The sequence below is a fragment of the Talpa europaea genome (assembly GCF_964194135.1).
Source record: "Talpa europaea genome assembly, chromosome: 7".
Classification (NCBI taxonomy): domain Eukaryota; kingdom Metazoa; phylum Chordata; class Mammalia; order Eulipotyphla; family Talpidae; genus Talpa; species Talpa europaea.
In genome coordinates this window covers 76,235,659-76,260,230 of record NC_140074.1, presented here as the reverse complement: position 1 = coordinate 76,260,230, position 24,572 = coordinate 76,235,659, and the positions used below count along the sequence as shown (strand labels likewise).

The following is a 24,572-nucleotide window of genomic DNA, read 5'->3' as shown; positions in this document are numbered from 1 at the left end:
TTCCCAGATGGCCAAGGAGAAACCCACATGGCATGGCCGACCATTCCTGTCTTGCCCACTATTCCCCTCAGCAGTGTTTTTGGTCGTTTTGCCTGTTCTGCTCCCCGCTGTGTCTCTGGTGAATTCTCTTGCCCTCCCATGCCTTTGGCCAGTATCCCAGCTCTTGTATAAATAAATAAATTAATCTTAAAAAAAAAAAAAAACCAATATGGAAGAACAAATCAATACTCTCAAAGGTACATACACACAAAGAATCAAAGGAAAAAGGAAAAAGAATGGGGGTGGGGGATGGGAAACACTATCCTGAAAGACCTGGGTTAAGAGAAAAATCAAAGAAGAAATAAAAAATAGCTTGAGACAAATGATAATGAGGACTCACACTTCCAGAACACACTTGGCACAGCAAAAGCAGCATTAAGAGGAAAATATATAGTAATACAAGCTGACATCAAAAAACAAGAAAGAACCCATAGAAACAACCTAATTTCCCATCTTGATGAATTAGAAAAGAACCAAAAAAAAAAACCTCAGAAAAAGAGTAGAAGAAAGGAAATTATATGAATTAAGGCAGAAACAAATGAAATAGAAATAAAAAACAGTCCAAAAGATCAATGAAACCAAAATGTGGTTCTTTGGGGAAAAATAAACAAAATAGACAAACCTCTAGCTAGACTCACAAAGAAAAAGAGGTAGAAAACGCAAATAATAGGATCATAAATAAAAGAGAAATTATAACAGACACAGCAGAAATCCAGAGGATCATTAGAGATTACTATGAACATTTCTATGAAAACAAATTCAACAATCTAGATAAGACTGACCACTTCTTAGAATTATACAATGACCCAAGCCTCAACATAGAAATAGAAAACTTGAACAAACCAATTACAAGCAAGAAACTTCAAACAGTAATTAAAACTCTCTCCAAAAACAAAAGACCAGGACCAGATGGTTTCAAAAGCAAGTTCTACCAAACATTCAAAGATGCCTATCCTGCTAAAACCCTTTCAAAAAACTGAGAAAGAAGGAATACCACCGAATATATTTTATGAGACCAACATCACAGTAATACCAAAACCAAACACAAAAAAGGAAACTACAGACCAATCTCCCTAATGAACACAGATGCAAAACTCCTCAATAAAATCTTAGCAAACTGAATCCAATAATGCATCAAAAGGATAATAAACCATGATTTAAAAGGATAATAATGCATCAAATAATGCATCAAAAGGATAATAAACCATGGGATTTATTACAGGAACATAAGGATGGTTCAACATCAGACAAACAACATAATTCACATCAACAAAAAGAAAAATAAAAACCTTATGACTGTATCAATAAATGCTGAGAAAGCATTTGATAATATTCAAATCCATTTATCATGAAAGCCTTTGAAAAACTTGGGGTAATGGAACATAAAGTCATATGTGCCAAACCCACATCTAACATCATTTTCAATGGTGAAAAGTTGAAAGCCTTTCCATTAAGATCTGGAACAAGACAAGGATATCCTTCTCAACCAATGTTTCGCAATGTAATACTGGAAGTCCTAGCTAGAGCAATTAGGCAAGAGAAAGACATAAAAGGAATCCAAAGTAAAATCCAAATCTAGAAGTAAAGCCATCATTTTTTGCAAATTATATGATAATATATAGAGAACCCTGAAATACCCACAGAAAAGCTAATTAAAACATTTATAAATCAGCTTAGCAAAGTAGAAAGTTAAAAATCAATACACAAAAATTCAACAATCACCCTAAAGAGGATAAAATTAAGAAAACCATCCCATTTATACCTGTACCCTCCCAAAAAATTAAATAACTGGAAATAAACCTAACAAATGAAGTGAAGTAACTATATAAATTATAAAACATTGTTAAAAGAAATAGAAGACACAAAGAAACGGAATGACATTCCCTGCTCATGAATAGGGGAATCAACATTATCAAAATGGGCATCTCATCCAAAGCAATTTACATATTTAATATGATTCCAATAAAAATTTCAGTATCTTTCTCTAAAGAAATGGAACAAATATTGCTAAAATTCACATAGAATCACAGGAAAACCCAAACAGCCAGAGCTTTCCTGACTAAAAGGGGGAAGAATGGAGGCAGTACACTCTCAGACTTCAAACTACACTACAAAGCTATTAAAAAAAAAAAAATAGTACTGAAAGAAAAAAAAAAAAAGACACATAGACCAATGGAGTCAAATTGAAAGCCCTTAAATAGAACCACACATATATAGTCAACTAATGCATGACAAAGGAGCAAAAAATGTACACTGGAACGAGGAGCTGGGAAAACTCGACTGTCACATGCAAAAGAATAAAACTAGACTACCATCTCACATCATACGCAAAAAATCAACTCAAACTGGATGAAAGACTTGGATGTAAGACCTGAAACCATAAAATAGGGAGAGGAAAACACAGGTAAAACACTCCATGATGCAAACTTCAGAAACATCTCCAGAAGAAAAGAAAACAAAGGAGAATTATAAAAGACTGAGATTATATCAAACTAAAAAGCTTCTGCACAGCAAAAGAGACAGCAACCAAAAGGAAAAGACACCCTACTGAATGTGAGAAAATGTTTGTACACCATATCTTATAAGGGACTGATAACAAAGATCTATAAGGAACTTAGACAACAAAAACAAAGGAAACAACACAATCAAAAAATGGTCAGAAGGTCTAAAAATTCACTCTACAAAGGGGAAATGCAAATGGCCAACAGGCATATGAAAAACATCATTTTTTTATCAGAGAAATACAATGCAACAATATCTCACACCTGTGAGAATGGCACACATTAAAAAAAAAACAAAAAAAAAAACAGAAACAACAAATGCTGGTGAGGATGTGGTGAAAACAGGAACACTCCTAAACTGCTGGTGGGAATGTACACTGATCCAGCCACTATGGAAAGCTGTGTGAAGATTGCTCAAAACACTAAAAATGGAACTACCATATGACCAAGCAATTTTACTCCTAGGAATCTACAGAATGGACACAGAAACACTAACCTAAAAGGAAACCCACATGCCTAAGTTTATTGCAGCACTATTTACAGAAGCAAAGATATGGAAACAACCTAACTGTTCTAAAACAGATGATTGTATCAAGAAGATATGGTATATATACACAATGTAATACTACGAAATGACCAAAAAAGATAATATCATGCCATTTGTGGCAACATGGATGGAGCCAAAAGGGATAATGCTAAGTGAAATAAGTCAGAAGGAAAAGATAAATATCCCATGGCTTCATTTACATGTGGAATATACAGAAACAAGGGGGGTTTCCTAACAAAGGGTTAGGAAAAAGACAAAACTTATAGATCTGAGGCATACAGTAGGGGTGAGGGTAGGAGAAGGGTCAAAATGGAAAGGAATAGTACAAGAGACTGTGGGAATGGATCATGGGTGCTGTGGTGCTGGGAGAACTACTGAAGAAACATTTCTACTGAGGAAAGAAATTAAATACTATCCAAAAAAGAATAATAGTGTAAGAAAATAAATTAATTAAATAAAATCAATTTATCTTCATTTCTGTCTGGTTTCCTAGATATGAGGACATGACATTCAGATACATAAGTATAGGATACTTTTTTGCACCTCAATATTTTATTAGGATTATCAATTTTTTAATAAGAATAATGTATAAAGTATTTATAAATACATCTGCAAAACTGAATATGGACATGAACAGCTACAGTCACATGGAAAGAGAGATAAACTTAGACCTTAGTCTTTCTAACTTTAATGTTTTTCAAAGAACTAATTTCATATTTTCAAAGAAATAATTTTCATATTAGTGTGTTAAGCAACTTTAAATATCAAACATGTACTTTTTCTGATATGTACAACTGTTTCCTTTTTATTCTTACATATGGAAAATAATACAATAAATTTCAATTAAATTTTATATGCATATTCATGGAAATTTAACAAATTAATCAAAATACGTCATGTAAATCCAGTCAAGCAAAAGAATGAAACCTAAAGAACAGTTTAAGCTAAAATTATAAGTTGCCATTCTGAAAATCAATCATATTTCATTTAAGGACAAAATTGGTAATCCTTCAAAAATTAGGCCTATAAAACAAATGTTTTAATAATGTCTTTAAATTCATATGTTTTAAATTTTTACCATATTGTGTCATGTTAAAAAGTTTCTAAATGCTTATATAATACCACTTTCAAGAGTTATAAAATTTCTATGTATTCTTACCTTTTTTGCTGCAGAAGAAGTGGGCTCCTTTTTCATACTTCTTAATAAAAATGCTGGCATGTTATTTTCAATATCCTCACGAGTTCCCTTTTTATGTAAAACTGCAGCCAAAAATGAAATAACCTGTGCAAGAAGCAGAAACGTTCTCAATCACAGTACATAATATACCACGATGGACAAAATTATAAATGGATTTGTTTGAGATAAAACATAATGTGAAATACTAGAACTAGTTTCTTTATTTGCATTAACAAATATATACATTACCCTTGAATACAGTAAAAGAAAAATTCTCACATTGAAATCTCTTCCATGATCAAGTCTACCCAATCAATGATTTTTTTTCTTGATTTCATGAATTGGGACATTACTTTCTTATTTATTTCTATTCCTATCCTCTCTTTGAACAAACTATGTATACACTGCTTTTCTACTTAGAAAGTAAAACTATTAAGGGGGTCATTATTGGCTCATGAATTTGTGATTCTGTTTTTCCAACAAATATAGGTGGAATGACAGGATGTTATTTGAAGGGAGATTAAGAAATTTATTAATATACAAACCATTTTGAAAACCAGTTATTGTCCAAAAATCAAGTAAGACAAGCAGTCTTTGAAAAAAGGAATTATAAACTCATATAATGAAAAGCAAGAAATATTTAATCAATTGGACTTTGGTTCAAATTTTAACCTTAGTTGCTTGGCAGGTATGTGAACTCAGGCAGGTTAGTTAACCTCTTTCAATCAATAATCATGAATATGTGAAAATATTAAAAATAATATTTGCATGGTTGCTTTAAAGATAGGGAAGGAATATATGAGATCTCCACATGGAAGAAAAGAATGATTCATTACTTTAGAAAAATAAATTATGCAAATATTAAAAACAATGAAAAAATGGTGAATGGTAAGGAAAATAGTGACTTTAACATGGGTGTAGATACCTACAATCTGAATCCTATATATTAGAGGAAAATGAATGTAACCAGAGAGGTAGTTGAAGAAATAAAGGTTGAAATTTTAAAAACTGGTCAAAAAAAAAAAATCAAATCTTTTATTTCAGATCTATTAAGAACATCAAGCCAGGGCCTCCCCAGTGGCACAGCGGTTGAGCGCTGGGCTGTGAAGCTGCCCGCAGCCTCTGCAGCGTGACAGACCTCTTCTGCCATGCCCACTGCTCCCCTCAGTAGTATATTTCTTCTCAGCCTCCCCGTTCTGTTCCCCGCTCTGGCTCTGGTGAATTCTCTCACCCTCCCACACTTCTGACTGTACCCAGTGCTTGTATAAATAAATAAATAAATCATAAGGGGGGAAAAAAAAAAAGAACATCAAGCCAAAAAAGAAAAAGATAAAATCCCCATGAAAAAATTCACAAAACTGCTTCATGAAAAACTGCAGAAAACTTGAGACAGAAAAAAAAAATCTAACAGCAGCATGAGGAAAAACAACAGATAACCTATTAAAAAAAAAAAAAGCAACAATTACAGATACAGCTGACTTTGCAGCAAAAAAAATGGAAGATCATATTAATAGAATGCTAGTTTAAAGTGCTAAAGAAAATAAAAACAACCTAATATTATATCCTGTAAAAATATTGTTCAAGAATGAAGATGAAGATATTTTCAGATTTTATTATGAAAAGAGCCACAATAAAGAAAAGAAACTAAAGGCTATTTTCAGACACAAGAATAATGATCATACACAGAAACTGATACAGAGAAAAACTGAGAGCAACAAAATTGGCAAATACATAGAAAATACATATGTGTTGATACCATGAAGCAAAAGTGAAATGTTTTGTGGCATCAAGTTACAGAAGAATTCAAAGATGTAACAACAATTATATGAGTCAAAAAGGACAGTATAGTTATAATATTCTGAGGATCGTCTGTTGTTCAGGAGGAAATAAAGATGCTAATTTATATTACATTTGATAAATCAAGGATGCCTATTGTACTCTCAGAAGTAATAGCTGGAAAATACAAAATGATAATAGAATACTACTAAATAGTCTATCCACAAGGAGGCAAAACAGAGGAAGAAAATGAAAAGAGACAATATACAACAAATAGAAAGCAAATAGTAAAATAGTAGATTTAAATCCAAATATATTAGAAAGCACATAACATGGAAGAGAACTAAGTGCTTTTATTAAAGACTGTCAGGCCCCCAAAACATGTTTTTTATTCATAAAAAACCATGTAAAACCAGGGATAAAAATATAAAGTAAAATGAAAAAAAAAGGATAGTCCATGCAAACAAAAACCATATAACCATTATGATATAACCATTAGAGAAATATGAACACATAAGTATAAACCTTCCACAGAGCAAAATAAGGTTCAAACATCTTCATCAGCAAAGTCTACCCAAAGTTTAAGGAAAAAAAAAAAAATGACGGTCTTAAAAAAAATCTTCCGTGTTTTAAAGAAATGGAGAACTGTTCTCAACTCATTTTATGAGTTTAATAAAACCTTGATAAGAAAACCTGTAAAAAATATAATAATAATGCAGGAAATTTATAGTCCAATTGCTGTTATATTGAAGCAAAACTCTAAAAATACTAGCAAATGGAATGCAAAAATATAAAAAAGAGATAATAAAACAAAACCAAGTTATGCTAATTCTGGGAATCCAAGTTTGGTTTAGCCTTCGAAATTTAGTATTAGGGTAGGTAAGTATATTAGATCGTATACTTAGTTTTCCTAATTGTTCTATAAATTCAGCAAAATTCAATACAATTGAACCCCAAACTAATCAATATCTGAACAGATTTGTTAGTGGAATGTGACAAACCGAGTAAAGCTTTACATGGAAATTTAATGGGATAAAAATAGACAAGGGATAGCAAGAAAATGATTAACAAAAAAAAACTGATAAAAAGGACAGTTAAATTGAACAATGATACAGAATAGAAAGATCAGAAACAGACTCATACACATATGAACAAACAATTCAATTTAAAAATAAATAAATAAATAAAAATGGCCTGAGTACTTGTATCTTTGTCAATTCAGGGTGCTAGAACAAATTACCACAGAGTGGGAGGCCCAAGCAACACGTTTATTATTCACAGTTCCAGAGGCTAGGATGTTCAAGATCAAGGTACTGGTAGATCTGATGTGTCTGGTGAGAGCCCACTTCCACATTTGCAGAGGGCAATCTTGCCATTGTATGCTCAGATGATGAAGACCAGACAGAAAGCAAATTCTTTCCTGTCTCTTCTCACAAAGGCACTAATCCTATCATGAGCGCTCCGTATTTCTAATTCTTTCCCAAAAGCCCACCTCCATCTCCAAATACTATTATATTAGGATTTAAAGTTTCAAAACATGGGCCTCCCTGGTGGTGCAAGGGGTTAAGCACCATGCTATTAAGTAATCCACAGCCTCTGCAGCATAAGTTTGATCCCAGGCCTGCCAGGGAGCAACCTAGAAGTCACAATAGACCTCTCCTGCCTCGGCCGCTGCTCCCCTCAGCAGTGTATTTCAGTAGATATGCCTTTTCTGCTCCCCACTCTGTCTCTGGTGAATCCTCTCACCTCCCCACATCCCTGGCCTGTATCCCAGCTCTTGTACGCATAAATAAAAATTTAAAAATAAAAAAATAAGTTTCAAAACATGAATTACAGGGGGGAGAAGAGGATTACAAACATTCAGTTTATAGCAACTTGAACATGAGAAATAGAAAATTTCATATATTTCTAGCAAATACGTAAAATGGTGCAAGCACTATGGAAACGGTATCAGTTCCTCAAAATAATTAAATACAGAGTAACACCAGTAGTTCTACATATATATATATATATATATACACACATACATACATACACACACAAGCAAAATGAAAGCATATGTCTACCCAAAAACTTGTACATGAATGTTTACAGCAGCATTATTCAAAATAACCAAGAGGTGGAAAAAACCCAAATGTCCACCAAAGAATGAATGAATAAACTATGGTATTCACATACACACAGTCATAAGATGAATGAAGTACTGATAGAGGCTACAAGTTGCATAAGCCTCAAAAACATTACATAAAATGGAAGAAGCCAGACACAAAGGTCACAATTGTATGATTCCCTTTATATGAAATATTCAGAAAAGGCAAATCCATAGAGACAGAAGGCCAACTAGTGGTTGCCCGGGGATAGTGCAAGAGGGAAATAAAGAGTGATTACTTAATGAGCATGGATGTGTTCTGTGGTGATGAAAAAGTTTTGAAACTAGAGAGATGGTGGTTGCACAACACTGTGAATGCACTTAAATGCCACTGAGTTATATAGCTTAAACTGGTTCGTTTATGTTATGTGAACACTACCTCAATAAAAAAAAATGTACATGTGCCTTGCATTTTTGAGAATATATTTGTACATTATAGTATAATCAAAATAATTTTAGATCTTAAGAAAAGTGAAAAAATATATGCAAAATGTCAAATTAATATGCATAAATAATGAAAACAGATGAAAGAGATTTTTGTTAGCATCATTCCATTGAGTCCTAAGGAGGCATTATTCTCTGTATACAATCTTGTATATAATAAAGTAGATTTTCAGTAAATTGTGTTATCTAAATGGTAATAAAATATGAAATACAAAAATGGTAAAAACTTGTACTAAGTTTTAAGATATTTTAACGAAATTTACATATCTTTTTTTTCCCAAAGATTTATTTATTCATGCATACAAGAACCGGGGTACAACCAAATGTGAGGGAGGGTGAGAGGATTCACCAGAGACAGAGCAGGGAACAGAACACACAGACCGAGTAAAATACACTGTTGAGGGGAGCAGCAGCAAGACATGAGAGGTCTGCCACGCCATGTGGGTATCTCCCCCGCTGACTGGGATCAAACCTGCACTGCAGAGGCTGCAGACAGTTTCACAGCGCTGTGCTCAACCGCCTGCACCACCAGGGAAGCCCCAAAATTTACATTTCTAAGCCACATTATATAAGGAAGTGTAATGCAGTAATCATGGTAGACTTTGGAGTTTGATGAACCAGCATTACTGTAATTATGTGACCTTGGACATAATTTCTCCATAAACCTCAGCTTTTTTTTTTTTAAATATTTATTTATTTATTTATTTATACAAGCACTGGGTATAGTCAGAAGCGCAGGAGGGTGAGAGAATTCACCAGAGCCAGAGCGGGGAGCAGAGCAGGCAGAAGGACCGAAACACACTGCTGAGGGGAGCAGCGGGCAGCAGGAGAGGTCTGCGGCCATGTGGGACCCCCCTCCGGTGGCAGGGGAGCAGACGGGAATCAAACCAGCGCTGCAGAGGCTGCGGACAGCTTCTCAACCCAGCGCTCAACCGCTGGGCCACCGGGGAGGCCCAAACCTCAGCTTTTCAAATCAATAAAATGGAGGCAATAACATCTAATTAAATTGTATGTTTAATGGAAAATGTCTATCATAGAACCTGGCACAAAGGGCTTATTAAATATAAGAACCATGTGATTATCCAATTCAACATAAAATTTACTAATGCATTTTTAAAAATATATTTATTACAACTATTACATGAAAGATATACTTCCATGCTCCAGCAGTTTGAAATCCAGGTTGACTTGGTGGGGAGCAGAAGTGGGAGGAAAGGAGATGAACTGAGGAATTATGACTGAGAAGAAACAAAGTGATATACAGAAAATAAAGATATTGAAGACTTCAAGAAACTGATATGAGCAAAATGGCTGGATGTTCCACAAATAACTGAGTTTAAGCAATAGACAGCTCAATATTATTAATATAACCTCAGTAAAAGATCTCTGATAAATGTCCACAATTTCTTCTTTATATTGTTTTAGTTAAATAAAATTATTTATGCTTCATTTTTAAAAATATGTACTTGGGCCACCCCGTTGGCACAGCAGGTTGAGCATAGTGCTGTGAAGCTGTCTGCAACCTCTGCAGCCTCTGCAGCACAGGTTCGATTCCCGGCCAGCCAAGGAGATTCTGGCGCTGCAGACCTCTCCTGTCTTGCCCGCTGCCCCCTGTAGCAGTGCTTTCGGTCTGTCTGCCTGTTCTGCTCCCCACTCTGTCTCTGGTGAATCTTCTCACCCTCCCACACATCTGGCCTGTACCCCAGCTATTGTATAAATTTTAAAAAAAATAAACCTTTAAAAAAAATAAAAAATAAAAACATGTACTCTAAGTTCAGTATTATTTAATCATCAGATGATGTAAATATTCATGAATTTGGGGTTCTAACCAGTTCTTAGAATATAAAAGAATCACAGAAAGTTAATAGTGAAAAGTTTAGGCAACTGGGGTATTGATTGGAAAGGTACATGAGTACACTTTCTAGGGCAAGGAAAACAATCTATATCTTATTAGAGCATTGGGTACACAAAATACACATATTTGGCAAAACTCATTGAACTGCAGGCTTAAGATCTGTGCATTTTACCATTTGTAATCACACTGTGTATATATATATATATAAAGAAAAAGACACACAATACATATACACACTTACATATACACATTGATATATATATTCTTTTTAGTTATAGGCAACTGGTACTCAAATGCTACTGAAAAGCAAAAAAAAATTAAAATCTTGCTTCTAATTATTTGCCAAATTCCACAAAATAGAGATGTGTGAAATAACTTATTTCAACTTTGGAAGAAGTTTCATAGAAGATGACTACCTTTATAAACTTTAATATAGATTAGCTCTACTTGATTCACTACATCTACTAATTAAAGAAAATCTTTGCAACTTGCTTAAGTAATCTACACTATCACCTAACATATTACTCACTCCTCAAAAGAGTTGAAATAAAAATAAACTTGACTTCAGCTGAGACTAAGTGGAGAGACTAGCTAAAAATACTGACAAACTTTTAGCTTGTTTATATATTAAGGCAATGCTAGCAGTAACATGTCACATCCAAAAGGCAAATAGAGAATATGAAGAATAGCAGAGTCTATAGACTGGGTTTGTAAAAGACACTCACAACTTCCATCCACATTTCTGTTGGATAGAACCTGTCATAAGCCCACAACATGGAAGGGGAACTGGGAAATGGGAGACTCATTTGGCTGCAATTCTGAAAAGGCAGAAGGAGTTGATATTTTTAGTAGCGATCTTGCCACCTTTATCTCACTGTACTAGAGATCTCTTAAGCATTCAATTCACAGAAGGTGAAAGACATATTTACAGCAAAAGTTTTACAAAACCAATCTAAAAAAAAAAAAAAAAGAACAAAAACAGAACATGCTTTAATGTGGAATAGTTCTAAAATGATGTTTAGAGATGAAAAGAACAATAAGCATTCAAATTAGCCACCCCGAGCATACTAAAAGGCCAAAACTATATCTCTGAAATAAAATACCACTCTGGGAAAGTTTTCTGTTTTTACAGGCATTCCTTTCTAAATTCAGGCAAACATTTTTATAGGCCATCTTTCTTCACATAGAGTGAGCTCATGATATACAGAGTAAATCAGAGAAATAGTCCACCAAATCTACCCTTAAACCAATGGAAGGCATAGAAAAAAATATGTATTTCTAACTAGACCCCCAAAAAGCCTACATCCCTGATTTTTCACCTCCCTGGGAGATAAAAAGGTGTTGAGAGAATACTTTGAATCATACTTCAAAAAGTATGATTTTTAGCTTGCTTGACCAAAAAAAAAAAAAAAAAAACCCACATAACACTAACAACAAAGTACTGTTTTGAAAGGGGACTTAGCCCATTTATCTTTATAAAGTTTTATTTCTAAAATGTGAACTACATGCCAAGACAAGTAAGGCAATTTATCTTTAAAACACTAGGATATTTTTGTTTCTGCTTTAAATGATTTGTGGTTCTGGAGGTTAATTAGCTTATTATATTGGATATTATGGCATTTTCTCCATAAATGAAAATAAAGACAGTATTATTTTTTCTTTATTACTATATTCCTCAGCAAAAAAATATGACTAGTAAGCTAAGGAACTTTTAAATTTTAGTAGTCAACTATAGAAATGACCCCTGAAAATAAAGTCTTAGAATTCTAAACTTTAGTATAGCTTTTGAATCTACTAATGATCATATATCCAAAAAATGGTACTGAAATATCCTAAGAAAACTATAATTATTAGCAATCCCATCATTTCTTTGAGGTTTAAGGTTTATTATACATGACTTAAAAATGACAGTCTTCAGCAGGGATATCTTTGATAACATAATGTCTAATAATATAGAAATAAGAATTCAAAGAATGTCTTTAAGTTTGCAGAATTCTGTCTCCCCTCTGCTGTTCAAAAATATGCTAATACTATCTTCACATAGCAGTGAGGGAAATGGATATGTAAATCTCACATTATACTTATTTAATAGTTGTCTTTGTGCCTTTGAAAGCTAATAACCAAATTAAGTCAAAAAATAATTTTAATCCAATGAATGAGTTCTTTTATGATAAACCTTTCAAACGCTATATTAGAGTTACACTTCCAATGGGAAACAAAAAAGGAATAAAGAACCCTAATGTTCTGGTTGATATTTAGAACTCAAATTAGTTCTAGATTTTGATAGGTTTTCAAAGCAAAGGGTAAAAATACCAAATTCCGTGTGAAGTCTTCCTTGAGATCACAGGCAGGCCTCCTCCCCTCTCTGGTGCCCTTATCACCTCCCTTCCCAACAGTTGAGCTGTTTAATTACAAAAGGTCACATAGCCAAACCTGTATACTCGAGTTGAAATTGTTTATTGTGACTATCTTAATTAAATATTATGTAAACATACAGAAGAAAGTTATCAAATTACCTATTCAATTAGGTGTAAGAATTCTATAAAATATCAGGAAATTTTCATAAATATCTAGAAGCTTACATTCAGATTCTTTTTCAATTAGTTTTTTGGTACAACTAAAAACTTAAAGGAAAAATAGTAGGTGATGAATTAATATATCACTGGCACAAATGGATGATTGGAAAAAAAATAGATGATTGGGTGATAAATATGTTCATTATCTTGATTGTGGTAATATAGTGATCATTTCTTATCAAATTGTATATGTAAAACTTATAAACTGTAAAATCACGTACACTGCAAATTTATGTAATTTATTGTGCAACAATTAGTCATTAATAAAATATAACAGTATACAAATAGTACATACACAACCCAACAGAACTGCTAACATTAATAAGAATGACAAAACCAGTTTGCGAAGATAAAGAGCAACCATAACTCTCAAACATCGTTGATAAGAAAGCATAATGGAGCCTCCCCGGTGGCACAGCAGGTTGTACACAGCGTTGTGAAGCTGTCCACAGCCTCTGCAGCACGAGTTCGATTCCTGGCAAGCCAAGGAGATTCCCACATGGCATGGCAGACCTCTCCTGTCTTGCCAGCTGCTCCCCTCAGCAGTGCTTACAGTCTGTCTGCCTGTTCTGCTCCCCATTCTGTCTCTGGTGAATGCTCTCACCCTCCTGCACCTCTGGCCTGTACACCAGCTATTGTATAAATAAAAAATAAATCTTTTAAAAAAATGCATAATGGTACAAATTTGTACACAAAGGTTTGGCAATTTTATATAAAATTTTTAAAGATTTATTTATTTATGCATACAAGAACTAGGGTACAGGCCAGAAGAGGTGTGGGGGGTGAAAAGATTCACCAGAGACAGAACAGGTGTACTAACTGAAATACACTGCTGAGGGGAGCAGCAAGCAAGTCAGAAGAGGTCAGCTGCACCATTTGGGTAGCTCCCTGACCGGGATCAAACTCGTTGCTGCAGTGGCTGTGGATAGCTTCATAGTGCTGTGTCTTAACCCCTTGCACCACCAGGGAGGCCCCAATTTGATATAAAATTTAATAAACATAAACTCTATGTCTGAATAATTCCATTCCTATTTACCCGAGAGAGAAACGAATACACAAGAGATTGTTTAGAAAAGACAACTAAAACTGGTCACACCCTAGGTATCCATCAGCATCTGTACAATACTACTCAGCAATTAAAAGGAACAGAGTACTTATGCACAAATAACATGAATGACTCTCAAAATGCTAAGTGAAAGAAGCCTTATACAACGGGTACAAACTATTTGATCCTGTTTACACGAAAAGGTGAAATTAATCTATGATATAAAAGACAGGAGAATACTGATTGCTCTTAGGAGGTGGTGGAAGGACAAGGAAAGGATATGATGACACTTTTTGGGATGATGATAACATTCTTTATCTTGAAAGGACATATTTGGCTTACAAAGAAGAGAAGAATTTTGTCCAAAGTCATAGAATGGTAGATAAACTTATGTCTGCTACTTTTAAATGTAACAAAGCATGACTTGATGGATGAATAGATATGTGATAAAGTCATGCATAATGAAATGTTAACAGAATATAGGTGGGGGGAGGGATATATGAGTAGTCATAACAACCATCTATTCAATCATTCCCTCTCAATCGGATCCTTTCAAATCACTTAAAAAAATACTCAAGTTCATGCCATTCACAAATGAAATGCAACAAAAAAGAAACTCTTCAAAATCCCATCCTTTTTCAGCTATTTATTAGGTCATGTCTGTCCCCTTTCAATGTCATTTTCTTGAAGCAAGTGTGCATACTCCCTTCTCCTGTCTGTGTCTCTCCCTATTCCATTGTGAATTATACTACCTAAATATCAGTAAAATGGCTCTTCCTCAAAACAATAATTCCCACTATAGAACAAATGGACATCTTAAAATTCTCATCCTTCAAGAACACAAAATATTAAATTTATCTACTTTTGAATCTGAAATGAGGGGCAGAAACAAAGAGAGCTTGATTTCATTTTATGGCCAACTTACAATGTAAGAAAGGGAAACTTAAGGGATGAAATCAGGGGGAAAAATAAAAAGAGAGAATATACATTTCAAACATCAGGGACAATTGTTTATTTTCAGACCATGTTTACCTAATTCTACTTCATTCTGAAATTCTAGTGAATTCATTAACTATTGTTTGCATTTCTTCAACATGCTTAGTCATCCTATCTACAGAAGCTCTATCTTATATGAGCTTCCAAAACCATCTATCTACATATAAATTAATGAGTTACAAGAGCAGTACCTACAGAACAAAGTCTCCAAAAATCAGACAAATTAGTTAGGGCAGAAAATTATCACAGAACATTCATAATACATAACACAACCGAAAGCTTTCCAATAATTTCACTGCGTTGGTAAATACAAAACTAGACAACAAAATTACTTTCAGCATAACCCTGTAAAATGTAAAACAAAGGGGATTTCTTTGCAACTTGGGCTTCAGAGATGAAAGCTAAACTTCAAACTTGAGCCTAAAACATACAGAAGAATTTAAATTGTATTTAGCATTTTAAGGTGATGATTCCCAAACTGCAGGTGATTTTTTGTAGTGCCCTGTTCTCATTTTAAAGATGAACAGGTACTGGCTAGTCAAGGAAAGAACATTCCAACATGGGCTAAAAACAGTAAAAGTATATGTAAAGATAGTCACGGAGGCTTTATTATTTATTATCCTCTCGTACTCATCTACATATCTTGGTCACAGAGGGTAGTTTCCTAAAAGTTCCTTTCTTTATTCCTGCAACCTATTTTCCTGAGAAAGCAAATTCACTTATTCCACAAGTAGTTATTTAGCCTGTTCAATGTGCAAGCCTAGCACAACGTACACTGCCTGGACTTAAAAAGAGAGTATGACTAAAGGAAATAAACTATTTTAAGCTAGCTTTGTACACCAGTGTAATATACATAGTTTCATTATTTGAGTACTTTTAAATGTTAAACTTAGTTTTTCACTTGAAGTTCCACTAACAATGGAGGTGTCATGAAGAATAAAATAATTTAAATTCAATTATAAAGAAGGAAACATGGAAGTACTTAAACATAAACTAGACAAACACCTAAAAATCTGGAATCATTGTTTAGTATAAAGTCTAGATTCAAAATTCTAATCCTTTTAGACCATAAACCTTTTTGAAAGTCTGATGAAAGCTAAGGAGCCTGTGGTAGGCAGGCAGCTTCTGACAGGGCTAGCAATAATCCCCACCTCTTGATATTCACAATCTTGTTTAATCTCCTCTCTCTGAGTAGGGGCTGAATCTAGCAATTTGCTTCTAATGAAGTGAATATGGCAAAAGTGAATGGATGTTTCTTCTATGATTTAAAAAAGTTATAATAGACACGATTGACCTCTATCTTATTAGTATTCTCTCTTGGCTTCTTGCTCTCTCTGATGAAGATGCTGTTGTGTTGTGAGATGCTCCATGTAGAAAGAAACGGAGGGAAGCTTTCAACGATAGCTCACAGGAAACTGAGACCTGGGTCTAACAACCAAAAAGGAATTGAATCATGCTAACAAATGCATAGTTAGGAAGTCAGTCCTCCAGTGCAACCTTGAGATGACTGCAGCCTTGTGAAACGCAGAGTCAGGGGACCCAGCTAAACTGTACCTGGATTCTAGACCTGCTAAAATTATAATATGATAAATGTATATTGTTTTTAAGCTGCTGCTAAATTTGAGTAATTTGTTATATAGCAATAGATAACTAAAATAAGCTCCTGTCTGCAGGAAAATATGTACATGAACAAATTCCAGCACATTTTAAGGAAAATAAAAGGCCTCTCTGAAGTCCATCAGTAAAACTCCTAGTGGCCCAGGGATCCCAGATTAGAAAATTTTTTAAATGACAAAGTCCAAACTATGTGCACAAAAATACTGTTGAAAATCAATGTAACTGTACTGTGTACTTAACAAATGTCAGAATACTTTCCTTCCAAACGGTATTACCAAATAGTTAAATTACTTTAAATATAGTATCTTAGCATAAGGTACTAAGATATAGTTTTTAAAAGGTAAAATCAAGCCAAGTTATACCAAAACATTACTTTGAACAACAGTTCGTAGGTATTAAGTAAGTACTGAGGCTGAAGTAATAACTAAAACACTTTGCTTTATTTTGAGGACTTCAATGGCTAGAAGGTGAGACATACATATATACACTTCATATCTCCTAAGGGTCGGGAATACAGAGATTTCCAATATGGTAGCCACTAATGCACATAATAACGTGACTTAATTTTTAATTTTAAAGTAATTAAAATAAATACCTGTACTGTTTTTCCCAGTCCCATGTCATCACCAAGAATACATCCCCTTCCTCGGATGAAGTGTCCATAGAGAAACTGGGCTCCTTCCCTTTGGTAGTCTCGCAGATATCTATTAATAGTATAAGGAATAGAGTCTCCATCTTCAGATAATTGAAAAGCATTAGCAGATGATGGAAATTTTCGGTCTGGGAAATAAGGTTTTTCCAAATCTTCATCATCAAATATAAAATTCCTGGAACAATCTTTAACAGATTTTATTTCTTGAAGTCTTTTAAGAGGTACTTTCCTTTCTTGAAAATCTGAATATAAAACGACTGCAAATGACTTCCCATTTTCATTTACTACAACAGATTTTATGCTTGCTTCACAAAGTTTTTCATTATCTGGAGAAGGGGCAAGACATCTTTCTCCTGGATGCCATATATCTGTAACATTAAAGAAAAAAATTAAGTTTCCAAAGAGAGCTTATATCCTTATAGACTAACACCTCATTTATCTACTACTCTGAGGAAAAAAATAGTACCTATTCTTTCCATATAGAATATACCAGATAGAACATTACATATGCTTTCCAAATAACCGAAAGAAATTATACCTATAACTGAAAGAAATTATACTTATATAGGGACATATAGATATGTCCCTAAAATATACCATCAGATGTTCTCCTATTATAAGTAGAACAGAAGGAGAATCATGTATTTTCAGTGGTTCTCCCCATGGGGTTGTACATCATAATCTTCCTATGTATGCCTGAAAACTAGCTCTGTTGATTTTTTTCCAATGAATATAGGGAATAGGCATCTGGATTTTTTTGGTTGTTATTGCTGAATTCAAAGAGTGACTATGATCACGGTCAGGGTTGAAGGCCACTGATTTAAACATCTGTGATGACTCATGACCACAGATACATGACCCATGATCCCCATAGTGTACTGAATGCTAAGATCCTCTGGAGAGCAATGCTTTTGAGAGTCATCTGAATGCTTTTTCATAGTTGTTACACCTTCCTTCTTTTTTTTTTTTTTAAGATTTATTTATTTATTTATACAAGAACTGGGTATAGTCTGAAGTGCGGGAAGGTGAGAGAATTCACCAGAGCCAGAGCTGGGAACAGAACAGGCAGACCAACGAAATACATTGCTGAGGGGAGCAGCGGGCGTGGCAGGAAAGGTCTGCGCGCCATGTGGAACCCTCGCCTGGCGGTCAGGGATCGAACTGGCGCTGCAGAGGCTGCGGGCAGCTTCGCAGCCCAGCGTTCAACCGCTACGCCACCAGGGGAAGCCCTGTTACACCTTCCTTCTATAGATACAGTTCTTTCTTCTCGCTCAATGTTGTTGCTTCAAAATTATTGCTTCAATTTTCTAACCAATTTGTTAACCAAGGGGCCCTCCAATTCAGCTGGTGTCCTGAACAACCAGCCTTTCAACACCGTTTTCCCTTCTAGGTTTTGAAGAGTTGTTTTTAGAAAGGAGATGAATTCTAAGATATTTTTCTGATAAGATTCTACTATTCTTTTTTTTTTTTTGTGGGACCCTCGCCAGCGGCAGGGGAACGAACCAGCACTGCAGAGGCTGCAGGCAGCCTCGCAGCCTAGCGTTCAACCGCTGTGCCACCAGGGGAGGCCCATCTACTATTCTTTGAAGAGTCTGACACACAAACAAATCTGTTCTGCACTTAACTGCGTACAGTTATTTTATTTTCCAGTCATAAAATATAACACTATGAATGGGTGTGGAGGATTCTCTCTACATAGTATACTATTGATACAATTAAAGTTATCAAATAGAGGAAAAATCAAACAAATTTCTTTTGGCAAAAATCAAACAAATTTCTTATGGCAAGAATCCCAGAATCAAACAAATGTCTTATAAGGGTACAACTGTAAGAATAGTAGGAATTATTTTTCTCATCTATTTCTCATTAAGATCAAATGACCACTGGTAGTTTCCTAGGATTTTCCTGATGATTTTGAGTTAGGTTTTTAAAACATTCATGATTATATAGCTAGAATGTCTAAACTCTCCAAAAACAACTCACTATGCTATTTCTCACTAGTTGTTCCTCAAAAATAAAATCATTATTCTCACCAACTCTGATGAACTGTTTTACATAACAATTAGAAGCACACAGAGAAAGATCTTTCACTCTAGTCCTTGGACCCACACTATTTGATAAGTGCTACACTAAAAGAGTTTCACCATGAAACTAAAACCTTGATTTGCCTTGCAGGGTTAACAGATAGGTCAATGGATCCTAATTTCATAACATTATAATTTGAACCTTAAAACCTAAATTAACTCCTATAGCAATTCTTAATAATTTTTTTAATTTCACATGATTTATCTGCCTTCTACTTTTCTAAGGCTTAATTCAGTGATTTATTATTCAACATGCATGACTAAATACCACTCACAATACACTGTACCACACAATGGGTAAAAAAGTGAAGAAAATGAATGTCAAAATATAGCGATTAAACCTTGTTCAGAACTAGTCTTTCCGGACCTCCCCTGGTAGTGCAGCAGTTGAACGCTGGGCTGCGAAGCTGAAGCTGCCCGCAGCCTCTGCAGCACCTGTTTGATCCCCAGCCAGCCAGCAGGGAGGGTCCCACATGCCGCAGCAGACCTCTCCTGCCACGCCTACTACTCCCATCAGCAGTGTATTTCATCAGTCTTCCTGTTCTGTTCCCGGCTCTGGCTCTGGTGAATCCTCTCACCCTCCAGCGCTTCTGACTGTACCCAGTGCTTGTATAAATAAATAAATAAATCTTAAAAAAAAAAAAAAAAGAACTAATCTTTCCAAATATCACCACATGGACCCCACCAACTTTTCAAGATAGAAAACCTTTAGTCAGTCATTAATTCCTGTTCATATTAGTCTCTTCATCTAATCCAAATTGTCCAGCTGTTTCTACTTCAAAAATGTGTAACTTTCTTCCATACCATCTCTCTAGAACAACTGTTGGCAAACTCTTTCTGTGGAGAATCGTATTTTGGCTATTATTTTAAATTTTGCAAACTATACTGTCTATTACCTTGTAACACAAATACAGTCACAGAAAATATATAAACAAATAGATAAGGGTGTATTCCAAAACTATATCACAAAAACAAGTGTCATATTTGGTCCACAGTTCTTCCCTGCAGTAACCCACCTTCAGCATTCTCCATTCTCTCTGTAGCCACCATTTTACCCCTATAATCCCCATTCCACTTGGTAATAATATTGACTATTTAAAAAAACAAATTATTAGTAAATCTTATTAGTATCCTCTACACAAGGAATAAATTCCAAAGTCCTTACTTACTATGGTCTAAAAGCTCCTGTATATGATTTGCCTCTATTTAACTTCTCCAACTTAATGTCAATTTTATTCCCTTGATTCAAACACACTAAGAAGGTCTTCTCCCAGCTGTTTGTGTCATGTCTTCAGAGATGACATCACTGACCACCTTATTTAGAGTATTCACTATCTCAAATAAGTATTGCATGGCACTCATCAAAATGTTTGCCATATTAACTCAGTTTATCTGTCCCTCCCATTAATGAGTATTTCCAAGAAAACGTCCGTATTCAAAATGTTATCCCCAGGACCAGCACACAAGGCACTTAATAAACATGTGCTGAATTTATTAATGAAAACACATCTTCTATCTGGAAGATCCTTGATATCTACTGAGGGAGATAAGATACAAAGTATACAAAAATTTAAGAAGAGAACACAGAGTGCTATGAAAAAGAAGGATTGAGGAAACAACCCTTTGCACTCTGCTGTCCCCTCTCAGGGGACATTGGTAGCCAATGTCCAGAATGGTTCGGAGTGCAAAGGGTTAAAAAGAGAAGGAGAGCCAAGAAAGTATGTTAGAGTATACAGCATATGCAAAGACCTTAAGGGCTTCACAAAACAATTTATGTAAATATATTTGGTTTCTAAGTTTGGATAACTTTTAAAAGCAAATAAATTCTCTTTAAACTCAGAGTGGAACATCTCTGTATGCAAACTGCAGAACATAAAGTTAAAATAGGGGGGATTTCCTATTGGATTGAATGGGGGAGGGGACTGGGAGCAATATTCTGGATGTGGTTCCTCTTTCTTTCTTAGCCTTTCTTCCCCTTTCATTCCAAACTGGCTTACATGCATTCCTCAGCCCTGGCAAGCATGCTCCTACCTCAGTGTTCCTTCCACTGACATTCTTTCCTACCAAAATGACTGATTCTTTCACTTCGGGTCTCTGCTCAAAATGCATCTCCTGGAAGGTGTCTTTTCTGACCATCCAATCTAAAACAGCTTTTCCTCTTCGGAGAAACGTCTTTTAAGTTCTTCTGCCCATTTCTTGACTGGATTGTTTACTTTGTTTTTGTTGAGTCATGTGAGTTCTTTGTATATTTTTGTGATCATTCCCTTATCAGTTGTTTGGAATGGAAAAAATTTTTTCCCAATCAATGGGGTATCTCTTTGTTTTGGTTAAAGTCTCTTTTGCTGTATAGAAGCTTTTCAGTTTGATGTAATCCCAGGTGTTTACCTTTTCCTTGACTTTCTTTGCTTTGGGTGATGAGTCTTTAAAGATGTTACTGAGATGTATGTCTTATAGTGTTTTACCTGTATTTTCTTCTATATATTTTATGGTTTCAGGTCTTATGTTCAGTCCTTTTATCCATTTTGAGTTGGTTTCTGTGCAAAGACATTTCTCCAAAAAGGAAATGCAAATGGCCAACAGGAATATGAAAAAACGTTCAACATCCCTTATCATCAGGGAAATGCAAATCAAAACCACACTGAGATACCACCTTACACTAGTAAGAATGAACACATACCAAAAAAACAAGCAACAACAAATGTTGGCAAAGATGTGGTGAAAAAGGAACTCTCCTACATTGCTGGTGGGAGTGCACACCAGTCCAACCACTTTGGAAAGCAGTCTGGAGGTTCCCTAGCCCACTAAAAATGAAGCTACCATATGACCCGGCAATTCCACTCCTACGGATCTACCCAAAGGACACAAAAACAGTGATTCAAAAGGACACCTGTACCCCTTTGTTTACTGCAGCACTATTTATAATAGGTTTAACCCAAATGTCCAAAAATAGATGACTGGATCAAGAAGATGTGGTACATATACACAATGGAATATTATTTGGCAATCAAAAAAGATAAACTCATGCCATTCGCAGCAACATGGATGGAACTAAAAGGAATTATGCTCAGTGAAATAAGCCAGAAGGAAAAAAGAAAAATATTGGATGGTTTCACTTATAACAGTAATACAGGGGAACCAAATAAGACATCAGTGTAAAAAAAATAGTAACAATACAAAACACAACAAAATAATACAGACAATTATAAACCAGAGACATGCTGCAGGGGAGGAGGAGGGAGAGGGATCGAAGGGAGTGAGGGAGGAGAACAGGGGACTGAGGTGATGGTGCATGGGTGCACTGGTGAAGGGAATTCTATGGGGACTACACCTGGGGGTGGGAGGGAGCAAATATTGTTTAAAAATGAACAATGATGTAAAAAATAATTTTTAATAAAAGAATAAACAAGCAAACAAACAAATAAATAAATAAATAAAATAGCATTCCCGGTCACTCTCTCTGCTTGGTTCCATTCTCAGAGAACAATATGAAGTATCTGTTATTATTTATCTCACTGTAAATTAACTAGAGACAACTTTTTATCTATCGCACCTAGAAATAATGTTTAAAACTCAAATACTTGTAGAATTAACAAATACTTACATACAACTAATATTTGAAGGCTTATGTGTGCCAAGTATGTGCTTTAAATGTAATTGCTCAGTTAAGCTTCATTATTTTCATTACGACCCTTTCATTGCTTCATGTGAGTAATATGATTAGCTCCATTTTACATATGGTGAAACAGAAAGATTAATCAACTTGCCCATGGTCTCATAGCTATAAAGTGAGAACTGAATGTGAACCAGTATCTGACCTTCCAGCTACCACACCCATCCCGAGTCTCACATGAATAATCCCCTGACCCTGAGTGGCCCCTCACCCTCTTAATTGAGGTATGAACATCCAGTTACCAAAAACTCCACTTTGTAGTTCCATCTTTATTTACTTGTCAGGCCTCCATAGGTATTTATATTTGTGGTCCCTGAGTTATAATGCCATCAATTCCTAGCCTCTAGAAAGTGGGCTTGTCACATAAATGTCTATAAACCTTAGATGTGAGTGAATTCCTTATCCATCTCATAAGATCCATAGCGTTCTCAAAGGAGAGCATGTAGATAAACAGCATATTGCTGGGAGCTGAAAAATCCAGTGGCTTTTGTTATGTCACTACTAATGAAAAATACTGATTTGGGAGCAAGAAGGCATCCCAGATGACTTGCGGCAGATAATCACACCCTCCTGAAAGTCTCTCTTGGAAACCCATTAAGGTGGAGTAAGGTTCCAATTCAATACATCACCTCTTGTGTAAAAGTAAACTGAACAAAGTGTCTATCTCGGCCTTCATTCGTCTACTTAGCAAAAACCTTCTACCACTCACTAAGAACTGGGGCATACAAGGATAAAAAATAAAAAAATCAAACATTTGCTGAGTTCATTCCGTGGGTTGGTGGATGGATCACATAGTGCTTTGCATACACTCATTTAATCATCACAAGAACTCAACAATGATCTCAATTTTAAAGATAAAAAAACTGCCCAAAGTAGCAGCACTAGCTCCAAGGGCAGTATGACTCCAGAGTCCAGATTATCAAATCAACACTGACTCGCAAAGAATTGGCCCCAGCCCTGGAGGGGTTCACACTCTCCAGCTGTGACCTACAGGAACCACTGGATAAAACCCCAACCCGAAGGAAACTGGCAGGAACGGGTCCAACTGAGCGCCCTAAAGACAGGTGTCTGGGCAGAGAAGTGAGCTCAGAGCTTATACCTTTCCCGGCGGTTTCGGCGCGAGGCTTCGGGGCGGAGGGCTCCATCTGGCCAGGGGGTGGGGTCTGGCAGCCGGGTCGCTTTTAACACGGAAGACGCGGCGGAGGGCAGCGAGAAGGGGGCACGCGGGCCGACCGCGGCCAACACCACTTCCGGCCGCCCTCCGTACATCGCCCCCCAAGAGCTCGATGCCACGGGTCGACAAGGAGCAAAAGTGGGTTTTGAGGGGGGAGCCGCAGCAGCGTCAGAGCCGAGGGGTGTCGTGGAGGCTGGCAAGGCGGCGCCCGCCGAGTCCTCCAGGAGCGCGAGACGACCCCTTAGCCTCACTCACGGCGCGCGCCTCCCT

General features: G+C 35.6%; 1 protein-coding gene across 1 annotated transcript in view; it reads right to left on the bottom strand.

The window, feature by feature from the left end:
- Positions 1 to 24,297, bottom strand: part of ERCC6L2 (ERCC excision repair 6 like 2) — a gene marked incomplete at its 3' end in the record, with an annotated part of 122,014 nt that extends 97,717 nt beyond the window's left edge. Inside the window, exons 1-3 of the mRNA XM_084236151.1 lie at positions 24,228 to 24,297; positions 17,318 to 17,742; positions 4,247 to 4,369 (exon numbers count right to left, since the gene is read on the bottom strand). Of these exons, the coding sequence (XP_084092277.1) occupies positions 4,247 to 4,369; positions 17,318 to 17,742; positions 24,228 to 24,273 (594 nt within the window). The 5' untranslated portion in view covers positions 24,274 to 24,297. The remainder of the gene's footprint in view (positions 1 to 4,246; positions 4,370 to 17,317; positions 17,743 to 24,227) is intronic.
- Between the last annotated feature and the right edge of the window lie 275 nt (positions 24,298 to 24,572).